This window comes from Typha angustifolia, chromosome 8 (assembly GCF_048772165.1).
Source record: "Typha angustifolia cultivar Huaian chromosome 8, ASM4877216v1, whole genome shotgun sequence".
Taxonomy (NCBI): Eukaryota; Viridiplantae; Streptophyta; class Magnoliopsida; order Poales; family Typhaceae; genus Typha; species Typha angustifolia.
Genome location: NC_133246.1, coordinates 10111024 through 10134595, shown reverse-complemented (window position 1 = coordinate 10134595; position 23572 = coordinate 10111024). Strand labels below are relative to the sequence as shown.

The 23572-nt window shown below is 42.8% G+C and overlaps 1 protein-coding gene across 1 annotated transcript; it reads right to left on the bottom strand.

The window, feature by feature from the left end:
- Positions 1–4439: 4439 nt before the first annotated feature.
- On the bottom strand, positions 4440–21807 carry LOC140764778 (uncharacterized). Its single transcript, XM_073103524.1, has 2 exons — positions 4898–21807; positions 4440–4799 (listed from the first exon to the last, which is right to left on the bottom strand). Exons 1-2 carry the CDS (start codon positions 5231–5233, stop codon positions 4719–4721), a joined length of 417 nt encoding a protein of 138 aa, XP_072959625.1. The 5' UTR covers positions 5234–21807; the 3' UTR covers positions 4440–4718.
- Between the last annotated feature and the right edge of the window lie 1765 nt (positions 21808–23572).

Sequence of the window (23572 nt, the reverse complement as noted above, 5' to 3'; positions counted from 1 at the left end):
AACAAAGGACCTTCTTTGCTGTCTAAGGCTTATTCAATTATGATTTTTTGAGTGGCCATATAAATTTTGTATTCTAGCTAAGCAGATCATAATAATTTAGTAATATCTAAGTTTCTTAGTACCTTTTGTTGGCCCAGTCATGTTGCCAATAGTGCATTCCTGACTTATTGAGCTGAAGACAATCTTCAAAAAAAACAACCATATTCTTTAGGAGATGGAAAGAAATGACAGTTGTGGACCTATCATTAAATCATTGGCTAGGGCTACAGCGGCCATGCCTATTCTCAACTAAATTTAGCTACATCCATCACTGGAGCTAAAAGCAATCGGCACAACTACAGACAAATACGATGCATTCACAACAACAAATTTGCACACTATCCGAGGGTTGAACACATCAATCCATGGAAACCATGCACGAGATTAACAGAGGATCCCTATCATAGTAAAAAAAAAATTGGAATGCAAAGATACTTGCAGGCGATCATCAATGTCGATAATTAGATCACCGATCAAGGCTCCTACAACCACACATGTGCATAGCCCTATGATACGATTCGGACTTCACCGATGTCATCTCGAGTATGGATACACTTTAAGAGTGTATTTGTTTCTTGTTTTAATGTTTAATTCGTAAGAAAATAAGTTTTCTGTAATTCATATTCGAATGCGGGTGGAGTGCATTCGAACGCAGTTGTGAACGCAGTTGTGAACATGATTGTGAGAGTATGTATTGTGCGTTCGAACGCACTTTGAACACATGTATCGCATTCGCAAATCCAGAGAAGTGGAAAACAGGCGCATTCAAACGCCTGCATTACGTTCGCAAATCCAGAGAAGAGCGAACTCGGTGCATTCGAACGTGATCGGGCGTGTTCGAACGCGGTCGGCGAAAATGTATTGTTTAGGGTTAATTTTGAATTGTTTGATTAGCCTCTAAAGGATGTGGATGGCAACCAGGGAGTTATTATTGAAGAATTGAGTTTTGTCTTACCTCCTTCATCTTCTTCTCTCTCGTTCTCTCAATCCCCGACAACGCCGCTTCTAACCTCCTTCGACCGGCCAATCACCCTAGACCCTTAGGGGCGGCCCTCTCCTCCCCCTCTTTCAATCTATCCAACACTTGCCCTAACCCTTCTATCAACCATAACCCTTTCACCACCACTTTTCACTGGTGCCACCCCATTAACGCCGGTCCTCCACCAACCATCATCTAGGATCTCGTGCCTTCGTCTACGGATCCTAATTAGACCACCCTGACGTTCGTTCACTAATTGGACGATATATCGCGATCCCCACATCCGATTCTCCTGAAACTTAATTTGTTGGAAATCTCTTTTCTGGGGCTATAACATAGCACAATTTTACGTCGATCCAACGGCAATATCTTTTGGGATCTTATTATAAAGTTCTATGCCAGATCATGTCTAGATCAGAGAATTGAAAGAGATCGAACCTTAGCCTAAAGGGAGATCATACCACCCTATAACAAATCCTCAACAGCTATACAAACATGATGTGCTCTTTGCACCATGGGACCACCACCTTCACTTGTGGCTCTGAAGCCTAGTGTCACTCTCCACTCTCGATCAATGCACGCACCTACCGGCCATACGAGTTCACCCCTCTTACAGCCAAGCCTAAACATTCACCTCACTGAGCCATGCAATGATCCAAACTAGACTAGGGTCTTCAATATATACACATCTTGGGCATGCCCCCACAAGTCATGGATGAGCCCGTGCTCCAAACAACTCAGCTCAGCTCAACTCACACATGCACACACCAATTAATTAGGTTCCCTTTCGCATTCGGTGCTTGCTTAGATTAAGACCAAAGCTGAGACTTGGTACAACCCTTCCTAGGGCCTTCCATATCCATGTTCACCTTGGATGTGCCCTATGTTTAGCTAGTTCAGCTTAGCTCGCACATGCGTCCACTAATAAGCTAGATACTTCTTTGAGTTTGGGTCTTGTCTCCTTTTGGTTGAGCCTTTGTCTAGCCCTTCTCAGCGTCTTTTCTATCCTGGTCAAGCATGTAACCCTTCTAGACATGCAACCCATAGCCTGGAATGTACCAAAGTTTTAATTGGCTAGCCTAGGCCCCAACTAGTCAGTTTGCCCGCACATCTAAACGAGACCCAAGGGTTCATAGTAGTGTCTGACCTCGATCCACCAGCACAACTAGGATGAGTCTTGGTTTGACCTCTCTTAATCCTTTCTAGTTCCACGTCGACCCACTGCATTCTAGAGATGAACCCAAGTTCAGCTCAAGTGTGACCATTAGCTAATTCAGATTTCGCTTAGACCTTGCCAGACCCGAGCTGACCCCTAGTTAAACATTAATAGGGTTCTTAATATTCTAGAAGACATGATTTCAAATTCGGGTATGACTCAATAAAGCCAAAATGCACCAAAGCTCAGATTTGTTAATACGCATGCGCACACTAGACCAAACGAAAATCCACCTTGGTTTATGATTTGGCCAAGCCCTAGCCACCATTCTCAATGATCTTCATGTACTAGGGCTTCACTAGGCCAAGTCATCTCATCCTCCATGAGTCGTGCATCCTTAGACATCATCTATGTCTAGATTGAGCATTCCATTGTTTGGGCAATGTGAACTATCTCCCATAAGCTAAGTGCTTCTTTAGATTTTTATAGTCATGTCTACCTAGGAATAGTCGCAGCATGTGTTGTTGATAACCTATACATTATTCAAGAGAAAATGATGCACCTTTAAAAGGACACCACTCAAATATTTCAGCAATTGTGAGCATCAACTGCATCCTAACTTTGTTTGCCATATTTTCTAAGCCAAACTCTGCTGAACCCCTCATAGGGTTGTCCCTATCATAGCCAACCACCTGCAACCTTTAGACATAGGCCTATGCACACACTCGATAGCCTTAATGCGCACTGCTTCTAGTCTAGGTCCAAGTGCCTCTTTTGGTTGGGCTAGATATGATCGGATGCACCCCTGCATTGGGCAACATTAATTGAGAAGAGAGTCACAGATTGGTTGCACCCCTATTTTGGTATAATCCAGATCTAATTTAAGAGTCCAATCGACATGCACTCATCAAGTCCGCATGCGCAAAAGTCTTGTTTTAATCATGTTTCGGGCCTTTGGCCAGCTAATTTGGTGGCTTTCTTCACATAGGTCCCATAACCCATAGGTCTTATGTGATACTTTCATAGGAGGACTCAATTGTAACATCCAAGTCACATAAAGGCAGTTCATCAATATTTTTTGGTAGAATTATACATTATGGTCAAGGTAATTAAAGGGAAGCTTTGAGAGCTACAACCAGCTTGGAAACTACCATGGATAGCTGCCGTTGCGAGGGGCATCACTTGGTCTCTTGCGGGCACGACAAAACCATGCATCACTTTATATGCTCATATGCTCTAATAGAGCTAGGGCTATCAAAATAATTGAGTTGATTCGCTCTTGATCTACAGAACAGGCTCACAAGTGAGCCGATTCAAGCTTGATCTATAGGACAATTTCAAAATTATTTTTTAGCAAGCTTGATCATTAGTTGGCTCAATTAAGCTCAACTTGAGAAGGCTTAAAAATAGTAGTATGATATTTAATATTATGTAATATATAATACATATGATTAATATAAACCTTTAATCAAGATATAAAGGCTCATAATATTGCTATACTAGTTCTTATACCTTTAACATTGAACCATGCCTTATTTTAAGGTTGATTAAATCCTAAATCAAGCATGATCAAACTCAATTTAGGCTTCAATTAGTTTGACTTGAAATTACTTATTAGTCAGCTCATTGAAATACGGGCTTGGCTTGATATCATGCTCGATTTAGGTTTAAATTAGTTCAACTTCAAATTACTTATTAGTTGGCTCATTAGAGTACGACCTTGGCTTGATATCGATATTCGCTAGAAATTGATTCAAATTGAAATTATTTTAAATCCAAACTTGATTCCATAATTGTGCTGAAAAGTAATTTAATTCAAGCTCAATCAAACCGTAGCCTTGATCAAGCTCAACTTGATTATACCCCCTACTAGAGCAGGGATGCGCGGGGGGAGAGAGAGAGGATTGGAAATCGAGAGTCGCAAAGAGAGTCTCTATTTAGCTTCTCTCACTTGTTAGGCCCTTCCTTCAAGGCAATTTCTCCATCCCAAACAACTCATCGACCAGATCAAAGGTATTGCCATTTTATCTCCTCCATGATCTTCTTGGCGTTTATTCTCCGAAAATCTTTTGATTCCTTGGGAGAAGCGCACTTCCGTTCCTTCTTTACAAATTACAGCGTCTAAAGTGGTTATGTACCATGTGTAATTTGCTTGATTTCTCTCAATCAATACTAGTCGGTAATTTTTTCTTTTTAAATAAATATTATCTTCTTATAGGTTAGATAAAGAAAATAGCTTTCTTTGATAAAACAAGCCATGACAAATCCAAATCATATACAGATAACATTCTAACGAAAAAACCCATCTTACTAATCTAAATTACTCATCCTATTTTCTTCCACAGATCTGGTTTCTGCCTATTCCAATTAACACCTACCCCTATTACTAGAAAACGAACTTTCAATAGGGCAAATAAAGAAGGTGTAGATAGTTAAGCATATAAGACTCATGTATTAACATTACAGACCAACATATTCTCCTTCTATCAAAAACTTGCCTAGGAAATTTCTCAATACTTAGATCTTTTCCACCTGAAAGTATCTTTAGACTGTGCGAAAAACATCGACCAATCCGCAGCAATCCCAGCATGACCAACGGTGCTCTAGAACCTCTGCATGACTGGCCTACGTCGCATCCAATATTGAGCACATAAAGAAATAAATATATTATTATTATTACACAACAAAACAAAAGAGAAAACATAAAACGCATCTTTAAGCACCTGAGCAGTCTCTCCTGGACCCTCTGTAACCTGAGAAATTTCTCCACCATCGCGAACCGCTCTCACTTGGGTATCGTGCGCCGAAGCATCGGTATCAAGAGAAGCCTCGAAGGTCCCGGTGGTCGCCTCGATAGTTTCGACGACTTCTTGATTCGCAGAAGGTGGTGGATCAACTGGCACGACTGCCGCCATAGTCGCCGCTTTCTCTACCGCAACAATCTTCTCCTCCGACGACGACTGTACCAACTCGACCGTCAGCTCTGCAGCTTCTTTCGAAATAATCTCCTTCTTTTCCTCTTTGATCGGCTCTTCGACCACAACATTCGTTGGCTCCATCAAACCACAAATAACAGAATTGGCTCGCTCGGGGTACAGCAGCAAGAGAGGAAGGTTGGCATGGGGCACTGAGGTTTGCGGATGCTTTCGCTTTGTCTAAACTTTCTTTCTTTTTCTCTTTCTTTCTTTCTTACAGTGCTTGACGCGTGGAGTGATGGATGGTGGACACATGGGCCTTTGTTTCTTTATTCTCCCGCCAATAAGAAAGAAGGTCTCGAGGGGGAGAAAAGATGGCGATTAAAGGGTGGTAATGGGAACAGAATGCAAGGTAAAGGATGGAGACCATGTGATTAGAGGCGAACACATAGCTATTTTTTCAAATTATTAGAAAATTGATCAAATACAAATGTTTTGATTTTATTATGGATTATACTCTATCTTATAGGGTTATCAAATTGACATGAGCTCACCCGTTTATTTAAAGAGGTTGAGTTAGATTAGATGGGGTGGGTATTATGTTGGGTTTCACTTAATTAAGTTAATTTAGACTAGCCCCATGAGATGACTCACACTTAACTAATAAGGAGCTTGGTTAGACCCTTGTTTTCATGTGAGCTTGCATATCTTTAATTGTTGTTAAATTGCATATTTTTCTTAATTAATATAATTGTTATAGGTTGTTAGTGATAAATCTGTTGGGTGGAAAATAAAGCTTATATCTAATAAGTGGTATTGGAGCCTTGGTTGATGAATGGTATTTGACAAAATTTTCTAGAGAGCTATGGAAATTAATACAAGTAAAATGATGAGCTTAAATGATGCTAATTGGAGAACATGGAAAGACAAGATGTTAAACTTACTATATTGCATAGAAATACATTCTACATTGGAAGATAATGATGCTACGCGAAAGGACGTGCCGAAAGACAAATGGAAGCTTTTGAACGAGCAATGGCTGGATGATAATGTCACTATTATGTGGAGAATGAAACATCGACTAGCACATTACGAAAGAATCTATAAAAAGTGCAAATAACAAACTCTATGTCTTCAAGAGGTTTTTTTAATTAATTTGAAATATAAGAAAGACATACTAATGGCAAATCAATTAAACGAAATATAAAGTTTAATAAATGAGTTTATAACCATGAAGATGGTGTTAAGAAGCAACTTATACTTCTTGTATTATATTGCAATTAAGGGTATGTGTCATTGAACCAGTATTCTCATTATATTATTGGAAAGCAAAGTAGAATTTTATTTTCACATACTTTCTAGTAGGAAACATGAGTTGTTGGAATTAGTGCATGAGAAAACAATATATAGGTAATGCATTTTACTTTGTTACTTTTGTAGATAATGCTTATAAAAAAGTGTGAGCATACACAATGAAGCATAAGAATGAAGTACTTGGTATTTTCAAACACTCTCACATAAAAGTTGAAAGGGAAACTAGAAAGTCTTAAAAATATATTCAGATAGACAATAGTGGAGAATATAGAGGTCCATCTAAAAGCTATTGCAAAGAGTATGGCTACCAATGTGAGAAGATAGAAAGCAATACTACTCAACATAATTATGTGGCGGAGCAGATTAATCACACTATTTGTGAAAAGTGAGATGTATGTTGTCACATGCCAAATTGTCAAGATCAATTTGGGGAGAAGCAATGAGGACTGCATGTTATTTGATAAATGGGTCTCTTTCAAGACCTTTGAATAGTGAATATTTGGAGAAGGTGTACCGATAAAGATGCCTCTTTCAAGCACTTAGTTCATATTTCAAAGCTTTAGTTCATATTTCAAATGGTCAGAGAAACAAACGTGATGCCAAGTTATGGCTATGTATCTTCTTGTCTTATGGACATGAAGAGTTTGGTTATCAACTTTGGAATCTAAAAAATAAGAAGTTAGTTAAAAGCCGAGATGTTGTATTCTTTCAAAACCAAACTATTGAAGATATTGACAAAGTTGAGAAGCCACAAGCTAGTAAAGATGAACTTGTTGATTTGAGGTATATTTCTCCTTCGGTGATTCATGACGAAAGAGGAGATGTTTAAAAAGATGAACATGAAATATTTGGTAAAAGTCCTCTTGAAGGTTTAAGCCAACAAGAAGAGGAACCTAGATGTGAGTAATCCTCTCAAGATCAACCTCTATTGATACCATAATTTAGAAGATCTATAAGAATCTCATTACCATTAAGAAATTACTCTTTTAATAAGTATGTGATACTTAGTAATGCCGGAGAGCCGAAAACATTGCAAGAATTAAAGATGCATAAACAAAAGGATAGATGAAATGCGTAATGTGTTATGAACTGAACTCAAGAGAGGTTTAGATTGGGTATTTGGATTGAAGAAATATTTATAATAGTGGAAGGAATGAAAGAGGAATGGATATAGTGATATGGATATGTGTGATTGGAGAAGAGATCGGACAAGGTGGGGGAAGAAGGGGGTCGCTCATAGAAGAAGTAGGGCAGCAACAGACGAGGGGAAGTTTCTAACCAATATTGGCTAGGGGTCGATGTGAAGTTAGGGCTTGAGGAGGGAGAGAAGGGAGATAGAAAGAAAAAAGATTCATTTATAACATAATTCAACTAGGGTGTATCCCACAGTACTTATAGGCTACCAATTTGACCCAAACAATAAAATAAATCCCTAAAAAACCAAGCGTTCTCGCTACGATGCGTTTGAACACGCACGAGCTTGTTCAAACGGGCAAAATTTATTTTTTGTCTTTGCGAACGCATGCACGCATTTGAATGAGCGCATTCGGACGGGCTCGAGGCTGTTGAATACGCAAATCTTGTTCTTTGTTTTTGTGAACGCGTGCAGGCATTCGAATGGTGCGTTTGAACGCCCCCGACAAAAAGCCTTATTTCCTCAAGCAAATTTATTCATTTCGATACAACTTAATCAAGCTCTAGTTGTATCAATCCACACACTTTCGCTACCTTGGCCTCAAGGTAAGTCTAGAAGTGCCCCACGATGTGCTCCTCAAACTCCCACATCGCCTCGTCAGAATGCCATTCGAGCCACTCCACTAATATCTCTATCTCTAGTCACCCCTCTTAGCGTCGCCTTTGTCTCGCCTACACGTGTACTAGCTCAAATACTGTATCTCCTCAATTGGATTGGGTATATGTGTGGCCACGGTCTAATCCGCCCATACTCTCGCCCATAGTAACGATACATAAAACATGGGATGAACCCAAGATCCCTCTAATAACTCTAATATGTACACTATTGGTCCCACTCGCTCCAATACGCAAAATGGTCTAAAATGCCAGTGCACTAACTTGGGGTTGCGTATCGGATGTAGAGTAACTTGCCAATATCGCTAAACTCACATGAAAACAAGATCCCCGACCTCGAACTCTAACTCTCGATGCCGACGATCGTATACTTATTTCATGTGATTCTAGGCCACTATCATGTTCTAGACGCTGCCAGCTCTATCTCCATCCTCACTAATGATGCCTCGGGGTCGTATGTCTTTAGGGTAGGTGGTGGTCTTCCTTATACTACCTTGAATGGTGTCACCTCGATGGTGCTATGAAATGCGGTATTGTAGGACCACTCCGCCCACTACAAGTAGTCGAGCCATCTCCTCGGTCTCTCACCCACAAAGCGCCGTAAGTACTACTCTATGCCCCAATTCACCACCATAGTTTGGCCATCTGTCTGTGGATGATAGGTTGAATTGAGGTCCAACCAGGTACCCTGGAGTGCAAAGTGCTCTGTCCAAAAGCCACCGATGAAGACTTGGTCTCGGTCGGATACAATCAAACGCGGCATGCCATGAAGCTTAGCAGTGTCGCGCATGAACACCTCTACCATCATCCTCGCTGAATATAGGTGCGTCAGAGTTGAGAAGTGAGCATACTTACTTAGCCTATCTACCATGATGAATATGACTGAGTATCCCCTCACAGAAGGTAAGCCCTCAATAAAATCCACGAAGATATCCTCCCAAATTCTCTCCGCCATGAGTAAGAACTAGAGTAGTCCGGTTGGCCTGAGTGAGTCAATTTTTGCCAGTTGGCGTACCTTGCAAGCATGCATGAATGCCCTCAGCTCCTATCGTACTCCAAGCCACGTATAACTCTGTAGTAGTCTCCTGTGAGTTCATAGGAGTCCCTGGTGTCCCGCCTCAGGGGTGGAATGAAAATTCTCCATTACTCTTCATCGTAGGCCCACGTCCACAGGTGAATGCCCCCATGGTCCAATAGCAATCCTCCTTTGCTCACAAGCCCAAGATGACTCGTAGGGTCATTCTCTATTTCTTGCATGATCCTCAAGATATTCGGGTTGGTAGCACCTGCTGCTCATATGTCATCCAAGAAGGGAAAGACAGGCACAATCAAGGCCGCTAGTTCAGCTAGTCTGGGCTGTCGGAATAGCGCATCCGCTACCTTGTTCTCCGCTTTTTTCTTGTATTGTAGCTCATAGTTATATCCCAATAGCTTAGTGAACCACCTCTGCTACGTGGGCGTGTGAATTTGTTGCCTTATAAAATAATACTGATCCGTCCAGATCACAAATCGCCTCCTAATCAAATATGATCTCCACCTTGTCACTACATGCAAAATAGCAAGCATCTCCTGCTCGTAGGTGGATAGCTGCTGTGATCTCCCTATCAAGGCTTTGCTAAGGTAAGCAATCAGCCTCCCAATCTACATCAATATAGCTCTTATGCCTACTCTCGATGCGTCACACTCAATCATGAACTGCTTGGTGAAGTCGGGTAGTGCCAACACTCGTACAGTTGCCATTGCTATCTTTAGCTTCTCGAATGCCTTTGTCGCTTTATCAGTCCATTCAAAGGCATTCTTCTTTATCAAGGCTATCAGTGGTGCTGTGATCTTCCCATTGTTGGCCACATATCTGCAATAGTAACCTGTCAAGCCAAGGAAACCACGTAATTCTCGTACCATCCTCAATTTTGTCCAATTGAGCATGCATGTCACCTTGTTCAGGTCAACCGTGACTCCCTCCGCTGAAATGATGTGTCCTAAGTACTCCACTCGTCGCTTATCCCATAGGCATTTACTCCACTTCACCTTGAGAGAGTGGTTCATCAAGAGCGCCAGCACGGACCATAGATGAACCAAGTGCTCCTCCCAAGTCTTGCCATACACTAAAATGTCATCGAAAAATACTAACATACATTGTCATAAGAGTGGACGAAATATGTTCATCAGCCCTTGGAAGGTCGCTGATGTCTTCGTCAACCCAAACGACATCACTTGAAACTCATAGTGTCCATCATGAGTTTGTAACTCCAATTTGTGCACGCACTTGGATCTGGTGATACCCTACACGAAGGTCGAGCTTGCTGAAGTATGAAGCTCCCATTAGCTCATCCAATAACTCATCTATGAGTGGTATCGAATATCTATCCTTGACAGTTATGGCGTTCAGCACATGGTAATCTATTCAGAAACGCCAACTACCATCCTTCTTCCTCACTAACAAAACTGGTGAGGAATAGGAACTCTAACTTTGCTAGATAATGTCCTGCTCCAACATCTCCGCAACTAGCCTCAAAATCTCCTCCTTCTGGACATGGGGTAGCAGTAGTGCTGCATATTTGCTAGTTCGACCCCCGGTACGATATCGATCCTGTGATCGACGTGACTAGCAGGTGGCAGTCCTCGTGGGGCCTCAAAAGGTCCAAAAAAGTCAACTAACAAGCAATCCAAATCAAGACTAGTACCTAAGTAAGAGACGATCTCAGGCTCCGTTGGCGCTAACTAAAAGAAGTAGGCAACTTTGCTTATTCATGGAACTCCTACCAACGACCGTAAGGAGGGGCTCATTTGCATGCGAACTCCTTCAAGTTGTACCACACGTTTACCTCTCCAAAATGTGAGTCTCATTTGTGAAAAATCAAATGTGACAGGACCGAGACTCTATAGTCACTAAGTGCCTAGCACAAGGTCAACTCCTCAAAGTGCTAGTGTATACAAATCCAAGGTGAAGCTATGTCCCTGCACCCGTACCTCCACTCCTTGACAAACACTATTGGCTCTAATGCAGGTGCCATCGTCGATGGTCACATCAAACCTGATAATGGTCTCAGCCTCAAGCCCTATACTCCATACCAATCTCTCATCCAAAAAGTTATGCATGCTCCCTGTATCAATGAGGATGTGCACACACTGCTTTTGGACGAGGCCATCCACCCATAGGGTCTTTGGGGCGATAGTCTCGCAGTATGCATGGATCGAGATCTCGGCCTACAGTTCCTTCTCCACTATCTCATCAAGCTCCTCTTCGACTACCTCCTCTATGACATCCCCCTCAACCTCATCATCATAGTTATCAATCAGCATGACACTGCTCGTAGCCTTAGCGCATCAATGCCCCGGAGTGTAGCGCTCGTCGCACCAAAAACACAAGCCCTTGGCTAGTTTTTCATCCACCTGCACTTAGGACAAGGACTAACTTTTGGGTTGCGTGCCTCCTCCTGTGAACTCGGTCATCCGTCTTGGGGTACTCTGCTGTCCCAAAGAGGGCGCTAGTAGTCTCATAATGGAACTAGAGCTGCCGATGATAGGCATAGTTCGTCGTGTATATCGGCTATCTTTCGACGTCCAACTCGTCCTCATAGCCCCTTTCAAAATAGTATACTTCTGTTCCATCGTTGTGGCAATTTTGAAGGCCTCCCATTAAATTCCACATTTACATGGAATAGATGTCAACTTTTATCTCCTCACGTAGCCCCACCAAAAATGTGCTCTTTAATGCTTCTTACGACCACCTTAGAAAGCAACGACTGCTAAGGCGCTCAAAATCTTCTTGATATACTGCCACATAGTCTGTTGTGTTAATTTAGAGAGTGTAGCACCATAATTTTCATATCCAATAGTCCCAAATCGTCGAGCTAATGCGAAAGTGAATGCCATCCAATTGTCGAATGGTTGGTGAGCATGTATTGATTGGTACCAATGTAAGACCGCATCTTCCAAATGAAAGCTTGTAATAGGTATCTTAGCTTCTTTCGGCGTGCCATGACATGAAAAGTACTATTCGGCATAAAAAATCTAATCAATAGGATTACCTCCGTTAAACTTTGAAAATTCCAACTGAGCAGTTTGTCTACGGATGCCATAATTGTGTCCATTGTCTATTAGGGGATCCATCCTCACTACTAGTGGATGAAGGATGTGAACTGAACCACAACTCTTCCTTTCCTCTTCCTCACGAGTAGCTTCATGTTCATCATCATATGGCCACGCTGCTCCCGGTTCTTCCTCCTCCAAGCTATGGTTCATTCCCAGTGGGGCTGGGTATGGCATCCTTGGCCTAGGAGGGTTGGGCAGTAATGCATTTGTCTGCCTAAAAAAGACTCTCGTCATAAGTGGAGTTTGGTTAGTCGCCGGTGTAGTTGCAGCGGGTTCCTCTAGTCTTAGTCCTCCACACGATATCATTCGGATCTCCTTGCATAGGGACTACACAAGGGCTTGCTACATTCGCCGTTAATGGTTCATCATCCCTTATTGTTGATCTATGATACGATCTTCCCTTTTGGCTAAGGTTCGATTTCTTCCAATTCTTAGATCTGGACTAGATCTAGCTCGAAACTTTATAAATAGATCCCAAAAGATGTCGTCATTGGATTGACGTGAAATTTTTATATGTGGTAGCCCTAGAAAAGATCTTTCCAAAAAATCAAGTTTTAGGCAGAGCGGATGTGGAGATCTCGAGATATCGTACGATTAGTGGATAAACATCAGGGTGGTTTGATCAGGATCCGTGGATAGAGGCATGAGATCCTAGATGGTGATGGTCAATGGAGAACCGGCGTTAATGGGGTGGCACCAGTGAAAAGTGGTGGTGGAAGGGTTATGATTGATGGAAGGGTTAGAGCAAGTGTTGGATAGATTGGAATAAGGGGGAGGAGAGGGTCGTCTCTGAGGGTCTAGGGTGATTGGCCGGTCGAGGGAGGTTAGAAGCGACGTCGTCGGGGATTGAGAAAACGAGAGCGAAAAGACAAAGAAGGCAAAGCAAAACTCAATTCTTCAATAATGACTCTCTGGTTGCCATCCACATCCTTTAGAGGCTACCCAAATAATTCAAAATTAACCCTAAATAATACATTTTCGCCGATCGCGTTCGAACGCACTGAGTTCGCTCGTCTCTGGATTTGTGAACGCGTTGCAGGCGTTTGAACGCGCGACCAAACACGCCTGTTTCCCACTTCTCTAGATTTGCGAACACGATGCAGGCGTTCACAGCGTGTTTGAACGCACAATGCACACTCTCACGACCATGTTCACAACCGTGTTCACAACCGCATTCGAACGCACTCCACCCGTGTTCGAACGCGACTTATAGAAAACTTATTTTTTTGAAAATTAAACATTAAAACAAGAAACGAAGACACTCCTAAAGTGTATCCATGCTCGAGACGACATCGGTGAAGTCCGAATCGTATCAATCCACTAGGCTTCCGCAACCTTGTCCTCAAGGTCTGAAATCTAGGAAGTGATCTTTAAACTCTAACTCAAGCTCCTCCATGGTATGATCTTCTGCATTGGATCCCCAAATATCTGAAAATAGAGGAAATATTGGTATTGAAAAAGAGCTTACACTTGTGTCCGGTTGGCGCAAAAGGGCATCGGCCGCTTGATTCTCGATCCCCTTTTTGTAGACTAATTCGTAGTCATACCTAAGGAGTTTTGTGACCCACCGTTGTTGGGCTGGGGTGTGCACACGTTGCTCCATAAAGAAGGCTAAGCTACGCTGGTTCATGCAGATAGTAAACCGTTGGCTAATCAAATAGGGTCACCATTTGGTGATGGCGTGTAGAATCGCTAGTATTTCGCGCTCAAAGGTGGATAGTTGTTGCAACTGTTTTGACAATGCCTTGCTCATATATGCCACAGGTCTGCCCTCTTGCATCAAAACTGCTCCAATGCCCTCACCCGAAGCGTCACATTCCACCACAAAGGGCTTGCTGAAATCCGGTAGTGCTAGAACCGGAGCGGTAGACATAGCTGTCTTCAAGGCTTCGAAGGCCTCCATCGCCTTACCCGTCCATTGAAACCCACCTTTTCTGAGTAAGGAGGTCAGTAGGGCAGCAATTTTGCCATAGTTGAAAACGAATCGCCGTTAGTACCCCGTCAACCTAAGGAATCCCCTTAATTCCCGCTGATTAGTAGGAATCGGCCAGTCCACCATATTCTGAATCTTGCTTGGATCGGCTTCCACTCCTCTTGCTGAGATTATATGCCCCAAGTACTCCACTCGTGGCTCTCCCCAAAGACACTTGCTCATCTTGACTTTTAATTGGTTTTATCGTAAAATATTTAATACATCCCGCACATGTCGCAAGTGCTCGCTCTAAGTCCTACTATACACTAGAATATCGTCAAAGAAGACGAGCACGTACCGATGCAAAAGCGGGCGGAAAAGGTCATTCATTAGCCCTTGGAAGGTGGCCGATTCATTGGTGAGCCCAAATGGCATGACTCGGAACTCATAGTGGCCATCGTGAGTTCGAAACGCCATTTTGTGCACATCTTCCGAGTCGACGCAGATTTGATGGTACCCTACTCTTAAGTCAAGTTTGCTGAAGTAAGCCGACCCTGTGAGTTCATCCAGCAACTCCTCGATCACCGGTATTGGATATCGATCCTTGACGGTAATTACATTCAAGGCTCGGTAGTCGATGCAAAACCACCAACTCCCGTCTTTTTTCCGAACCAGCAGCACCAGTGACGAGTAGGCACTTCTACTCGGTTGAATAATCCCTTTCTCGAGTATTTCCACCACCAATTTACTGATCTCTTCCTTCTGGACATGTGGGTACTAATAAAGATGGACATTTGTTGGTTCAGCCCCTAGAATGATCTGGATGCGATGGTCGTGCCAACGGGTCGGTGGCAGTCCTCGGGGTTCCTCAAAGAGATCCTCGAACTCCTACAGCAGCTCTTGCATGTCAACGGCTATTTTCCTTGGTGGTGGATGTTCTGGTTTAGCAATAGCCATTTGCAATAGTAGAGCTCGGTCTCCTGCACAAGAAAGCCCACAAATGGTTGCAATGTCAGCCCTTGCCGCGGTTGATTTCCATCCAGCAACACCCTTCGACCATTCTTTCGAAATGTCAGTGTGAGATTTGAGAAATCAAATGTTACGGGCCCCAAACTTTGAAACCATTGAGTCCCCAAAACAATGTCGACACCTCGCAAGGCCAACGAATAAAGATCCAATGTAAAAGTTTGGCCTTGCACCTTCAATTCCACACCTCCATAAATAAAATCCGCTAGCAATGTGGTGCCATCTCCAATCGTCACATCGAACCCTTCCGTGAGTCCGGCTCGAGCCCAATCTTCCTAAGGAGCCTCTTGTCAATGAAGTTGTGGGTGGATCCAGTGTCAATCAAGCTTCTCACTGTGGTTTTCTTGACTACACCGTTCACCCGCAAAGTCTTTGGCGCAGTTATCCCTGAATAGGCGTGAAGTGAGATTTCGGCTATCATATCCTCCACGGGTTGCTCCTCAACTACTTCTCCTTGATGTCCAGCCACACCTTCATTTTCAGCTGCAAACTCATCCTCGGGTACAGACTTCTCATCACAACAGAAGCATAGGCCTTTGGCTCTTCGTTCCTCCACTTGAGCAGGTGTGAGTGCTCGTCCTAGACTTCTAGGTGCGTACTTCACATCTTGGGATGGCTTCAAGGGTGCTCGAGGAGGCACCACCGCAGTAGTGGTTCTTGGTACTCTAGTAATATTTCCCGTCGCTATGGTTGGTTGAGCTTGATTGTGGCTTCCTTAGCTCGCCCAACTGTGTTTCAGGTGTAACTTCATGGCCCTATGTTTGTCTTCCATGAGCACCGCATCTTTGAAGGCCTCCTTTAAAGTTCTAGGCCTTAAAACCCTCACGTCGGCTTGTATGTCTCCCCGTAGCCCAGAGATGAAGGTGCTGCAAAGTTGCTGATCCGTCCATGGGGGATGACATCTGCTACTTATCCTCTCAAATTCTTCTTTGTATACCCTAACCGTGGTCTTTTGCACCGTCTTTGAGAGAAAAGTATCGAAGTCTTCATACCCCCACGCTCCAAATCGCTGCGTGATATCAGCACAAAATTCAGCTCAAATTGCAATAGCCTCATTGGCATTGGCTGCTCGAAACCAATAAAGCACCGCATCCTCAAGGTGGAAGCTCACAAGCGTCACCTCTTATTCTTCCGCTGTACCTTGGTATGCGAAGAATTGCTCCGCCCTATACAACCATTCGATCGGATCACCGCCTTTGAACTTGGGGAATTCGAGACGCACGATTTGTCCATGGATGCCATTGTCTCGTTTTGAATTATGTCCAAGTCCTTGTCTAACTAGAGGAGGATGCACCATGAAGGGTTGATGATCCCTCCTTCAGTCTTGATTAACTCGCCGTGGTTCCGGATCGTATTGACCCGCCCACGGATCTTGATCTCTAAGGTGGTCTCCATAGTGGTTCGCTCATCGGATGGGTTCACCTGCAACTAGACCTGGTATAACCATCCTTGCTTGCCTCTGCCCATAGGGTGGTGGTAGCAGCGGCTCTTGTGGTTGCAAATTTTGAACCAACGATAGTGGGTTCATGGAAGAAGACTCACGTCGTGGGGTCGATGGTGCATTCCCGTTCGCCATGGTTTCCCTCATCGCCTATAATTCCCGCATCATCTCCATCATGGTTGTTGATGGCCATTTGTTCGGAAAGAGACCCCAACACGATTTGAACACTAGGTTCTTCCGTATTCCAATTAGATCGGGCAATTCCGCGGGTGGAAGTCCCTGCAACCGTTTCCCTCTCCTTTATTAGGAGAATCTCTTCTTCCACATCTCGCCATGCAGCCATGGCTCTGGTTGTCGTCATAGGAAGCGCGTGTCCGAGGAACGGTGGCTCTAATACTAGCTTGATACGATCTCCCCTTTTGGCTAAGTTCGATCTCTTCCAATTCTCAGATCTTGACTAGATCTCGCACGAAACTTTGTAAATAGATCTCGAAAGATGCCGTCGTTGGATCGACGTAAAATTTTGTTATGTTGTATCCCCAGAAAAGATCTTTCTAACAAATAAAGTTTCAGGAGAATCGGATGTGGGGATCTTAAGATATCGTCCGATTAGTGGACGAACATTAGGGTAGTCTGATCAGGATCCGTGGATGGAGGCACGAGATCCTAGATGATGGTGGTCAGTGGAGAACTGGCATTAATAGGGTGGCACCGGTGAAAAGTGGTGGTGGAAGGGTTATGGTTGATAGAAAAGTTAGGACAAGTGTTGGATAGATTGGAAGAAGGGGGAGGAGAAAGCCGCCCCTAAGGGTCTAAGATGATTGGCCGGTCGAGGGAGGTTAGAAGCGGCGTCACCGGGGATTGAGAGAACGAGAGCGAAGAAGAAGGAGGCAAGGCCAAACTCAATTCTTCAATAATGACTCTCTGGTTGCCATCCACATTCTTTAGAGGCTAACCAAACAATTCAAAATTAACCCTAAACAATACATTTTCGCCGACCGCGTTTGAACGCGATCGGTCGCGTTCTAACGCACTGAGTTCGCTCTTCTCTAGATTTCCAAACGCAATACAGGCGTTCAAATGCGCGATCGAACATGCCTATTTCCTACTTCTTTGGATTTGCGAACGCGATGAAGGCGTTCACAACGCGTTTGAATGCGGTGTTCGAACGCACAATGCACACCTCACAACCACGTTCACAACCGCATTCGAACGCACTCTACCCGCATTCGAACGCGACTTATAGAAAACTTATTTTCTTGAAAATTAAACATTAACACAAGAAACAAAGACAATCCTAAAGTGTATCCATGCTCGAGACGACATCGGTGAAGTTTGAATCGTATCAATCTATCATTTGCTGGATAACAGCTGCAACATTAGGATCGAGCGATATAAAAAGAGGCACACTTGGTGTGGCGCTAGTGCTAGCATCGTTGGTACCGTCCACGGTTGCCGGTGTGCTCAGGTCTAGGTCCGAGTTGGCATCTGTCGTCTCGTGCTTTGTGATCGACCTTATGCTAGTCATGGTCCAAGAACCGGTGGCTCTGCTACCACTATTACGAATGGGACTCAAGAGAGGTTTAGATTGAGTATTTGGATTATATGAAGCTCTTTAATGGTGGTGGAAGAAATGAAGGGGGGATGAATATAGTGATAGGGATACTTATGATTAGAGAAGAGATCGGACGAGAGCAGAGAAGGGGGTCGCTCGTAGAAGAAGTAGGGTAGCGACAGACGAGGGGAAGGATCTAGCTGATATCGGCTATGGGTTGACATGAAGTTAGCGATCGAGGAGGGAGAGAGAGGAAGGGAGATAGAGAGAAAGAAGATTTATTCATAACATATTTCAACTACAGTGCACTCTACAATACTTTGAGGCTACCCTTTGGACCCAAACAATAAAAAAAATCCCTAAAAAACCAAGTGTTCTCGTCACAGCACACTCGAGCCCGTTCGAACTTGCAAAATTTGTTCTCTATCTTTGCGAACGCGTGCAGGCGTTCGAACACGCAAATCTCATTCTATCTCTATGAAAGAGTGCGGGCATTCAAATGGTGCATTCGAACGTGAGTCCCTAGCATTCGAACGCCCCGACAGAAAGCCTTATTTTCTCAAGGAAATTTTTTCCTTCCGATTTCAGCTCTAGTTGTATCATTATGTAAAAATAAATTAATTCTTTACATAAAAATGAGACATAATTTGGTTGAGCTACCAAAGGGCCGAATTTTTTTGAAAAATAAATAGATGTTTCAATTAAAGAATGACAATGATAATCAAGTCAAATATAAGGCATGACTTATCGTCAAAGGCTTTGAGCGGCTTTGAGAAACGGATGCGAGCCTAGAAAAAGATTTATCAAGAAAAGTTAGAAGTCCAATCCTATTTTCAGAAGAGTGGACTTAAATAAAACAAGAGGTCTTATCGAAGTCCACAGACATTTAATAAAGAAAATGAGAGGTCTCATTGAAGTCCACAAACATTTAATTGAAAAGAAATATCGAAGACCTCTCCCTCTCCTATCACCTAGCCTCCTTAGCTTGGTGGAGGGAGAGGTCTTCTTGCTCCCCTCCCTTAAAACTCTCTTTTCTCTTGTCTCTTTCATTCTCTCTCTCCTTCTTTGTTGTAAAAAACACTCTCACCCGCCAGTCATATATGCACAATCAGATGCCCATAGCACACACGTTGCACGTGATAAGACGGACGAGATGGTCACTCGAAGATAAAATTATAGTCAAGATAATTCATTCTAAAAATAGATTATGCTACAAACCAAATAATCATGTTAGTATATAAATATCCAAATTTATAATAACTTACTAGACTACGACATAATCTGGTAGGACTCACACAAGCCATAACAAACCATCAAATTTATGATTAATATATGAACAAATATAATTCAATTTGTACAATATCTCATATTATACAAATCGGTCTAATACAGTGGGATTAAAAAATATAATATCAATATAACTAAATTCCTATATAAACTCTCTTATACTATTTCACTCATCATCCTTGCTCTAAAAATATCTCTCAGCAATATCTCAAATTACTATTAGGTACCACATATTTAAAGGTTAAAAAAGAAATTAATAAAAAAAAGTCAATAATTACAGGCTATAATATCAATATAACTAAATTCCTATATAAACTCTCTTATACTATTTCACTCCTCATCTTTGCTCTAAAAATATCTCTCAATAATATCTCAAATTACTATTAGGTACCACATATTTAAAGGTTAGAAAAGAAATTAATAAAAAAAGTCAATAATTACAGGCTCAGTGAATAGAACTTACTGAGAATCATTGATATTAAATAGAAAATAAATTATATACTAGATAATATAAATTATAAAGAAATATTGAATAAACATGCCAATGTATTCTTAATAATATATAAATATATAATAAATATTATGTTATAAATCTCAACACTATATATAGCCAGTGATATAATTTAACTATAACTCATTTAAATATAATAACATATGACACATGACAACCATAACTATGTTATAACAATCACAAATGCAACCATATATGATGCATGGCATTAATTGAGTATATTAGAATATGATGAAGTAATAAATTTCTCAATATCCCAATCATCATTATCAACTCTGAATGACACAACCATACTAGACCACTATCCACCAAATCTAATATCTAGTTTATATTGCATAGTCTTGCTCAGTAGGAACCTACCTGTAATTAGCATTTCTATATACATAAAGGCTAACTATTTTGTATGTGAAAGTAGAATCAAATATGTCCTATGGAATTTCTAGAATAAAGGCTAAACACCATTTTAAAACTAATAATGCATGCTTGTAACTACTAATCAAGATCAATAAATATTATGAACTATATCTGGATGGATCTAGATGTAAGAAAATTATAAATATTTAGGTGGTGGTTGCCTCATGAGTTAGGATTTTATGGATTTTGTTTCACCTAAATCAGAGGTTAAGATGAAAAGATTTAAATAAAAGAGTACAGCAAGGTCAAAATAGGGTAGAATGATAAATATCCAATGTTGCGGCAGTAATCAGAGGGTGACGGACAGCCAAGGATAGTGGTGGACGACCGTAAGGTAGGGTGACTGCTGAAGAAAGATAGTGGCTAAGGTTTGAAATATCAAAAGACTTCTACGGTTACGACCTACTCTTAGATAGATAATAACGATCTAATGACTATAGTAAAAAGTAAAAAGATAAGATAATAAAAATAATTTAACTCAATTCTCATTCCACGATTATTATCAACACATGACGATTGCTATTTATAGGAATTGAAATCCTAGCAGATTGGATTCACTTGTGAATTATTTAATTTATTTGAAATTCAAAATGATAAGATAAAGCTAATTGATTAGCTTGACTCGACTTGACTTAACCCATATGGTTGGGTTGTAACAATCAATCACGCTTCCGACCACTTTATCTACAAGGTTTCCATAGTAGTTTTCGTACCTAGGGGTGTAAACGAGCCTGAGCCAGAGCTAGCCAGCTCTGGCTCAGGCTCGGCTCGAAATTAGTTTCGAGCCTCATGATGTTGCTCAGGCTCGGCTCAACTCAACCCGAGCCGAGCTCGAGCTAAGCCTAACCGAGCCCGAGCCGAGCCCGAGCAAAGCTCGGGCTCGATTAGAGGATGAGGCGGTGGCGACGTGGGCGGTGACGACGTGGGCGGTGGCGACAAGGACAGCGGCTTGCCGAAGGAGTCCGAGACGGATGGAGGTCGACGGCGGAGGAGGAGGTCGACGGCGGAGGAGGAGGCCGACGGAGAAGGAGGAGGCCGACGGAGGAGGAAGCCGACTGCAGAGGAGGAGGAGGAAGAGGCCGACGGAGGAGGAGGCCGACAGAGAGGAAGGCGTGGCGCCGTGGTGGTGGCTTGCCGTCGTTGCCGATGGAGGCGAGGAAGAGGCCGACGGAGGAGGAGGCCGACGGGGAGGGAAGAGGTGGCGGCGTGTGGGGTGAGGTTTGGAGTGGTGATCGGGTGGATGAGGGTGAGAGTGAAGGTGAGGGTGGGGTGGAGGAAATGAGGATGGGGAAGGTGATGTGATGTGATGGGAAAGGTGAAGTAATTAATGAGGGTGGGGTAGGTGAGGGTAGGTGAGGGTGGGGTAGGTGAGGGTGATGAATGTTGTGTTACGGGTGAGAATAAGTTAGTGAGGGACACGTGGCAATATTTCTTTATGCCACGTGTCCTTAGTCATAGGGAGTCAAGGCTATCGAGCCTATCGAGCCGAGCCTGAGCGAGCCAGCTCCAGCTCAGGCTCGGCTCGATATTAATTTCGAGCCTATTATGATGGCTCGGGCTCGGCTCAGCTCTGATCGAGCCGAGCCGAACTCGAGCTTCACTCGAGCCGAGCCCGAGCCGAGCCCGAGCTGCTCGTCAAGCCTGACAGCCCTATTCGTACCTTCTATCGCTCTCGAAATGCATATCCTTCTATGGATCTCGTCAACCATGTGGAGGAGGGCCCCATAGTGGGTTCTACTCTATGGGCCACTTATTTGAGCCATAGTTTGCCCTAACAGTTAGTGGCTCAAACAAAATCCTAACAATGGGTGGTTTGAGCCTAGGTCTTAGTAAACATAGTTTAGGTAGTGGCTTGGGTGTAGATGGTCTGAGGAAGGGAATGGATGTGACGGCTTGGACCAGAAGCACCTAGATCATCGCCGGTGGAAGGGGTTTTGAGCCCTAGCTTCCACTATGGTGGGGAAGACAATGTCGAGGCGGCCACTAGGGCTTCTTTGGCATCTCATCAATAGTGGAAGTGGTTGGAATAGATGGCAGGAGCTCCACCATAGTGGGAGGTGTTGCTTTGGCCGCAGTTCTAGCCAGTTCAGCCCTTCCTTCACAAGTTGGATTTATCTCGCTGTGGGGGCGATTTTAGTGTGGTCGATGGCGCTGGTGGCGCAGGGTAGTGGATGGCAGCTAGTAGGGCCTTTATCAAGGCCCAGATCAAGTCCGGTGGGGATACCTATTATTTGTAGGCGAGGAGGTTCACGCAGGGTCTTGGTTTGCTACGTGGACTTCTTATGCATTTCCTATAGAGTGTAATGGAACCCAGCTTAACTCCACTAAGCCAAAAGGATGGTAGTTTGGATCACCTTTTAGTTCTCCTTCAATTCGGCCAAAAAATCTTTAATTATCGTCATTGCCCACATTAGTGACTCATCGTCGGTGGTTGCTGGTGGTGGTGGTGCCGCTAGAGAAGACCACGCCGAAATGGAGATGAGTTCTTCGTCCTCTATAGCAACGATCTCTCTTGGATTTATCTTGAATCACATGTTCATCGATGGCCGATGAACGGTGGTCTAATATCAATGTTACAAACTAGATCTGGATAGATCTAGATGTAAAAAAATTATGAAATTTAAATGGTAGCCTCATAGTTACGATTCTAATAACTTCAGTTTCACCTAAATTGAAGGTTAGAATAAAAAGATATAAATAAAAGAGTGGAGCAAAGTCAAAACGAGGCAGAATGGTAAATACCCGATGTTGTTGCGGTCATTAGAGGGTGGCGGACGACCAAGAGTGGTGGTGGACGGATGTAAGATAGGGTCGCTACTAAAGGAAGATGGTAGTTAGGGTTTAAAAGATCAGAAAGCTTCTACGATTACAATCTACTCCTAAAAATAACTTAACTCAATTATCATTATATGATAATTATAAACACATGACCACTCAAATTTATAAGAATAGAAATCTTATTGATTCGGCTCAATATGCGAATTATCTAATTTATTTGAAATTAAAAATAATATGATAAAACTAACTAATTTGACTTGACTCGACTTAACTCATGTGATTGAATCAAAAAAATAAATCTTTAGATTCTTTTTTTATTCATAAAACTTTAGGCATTAATT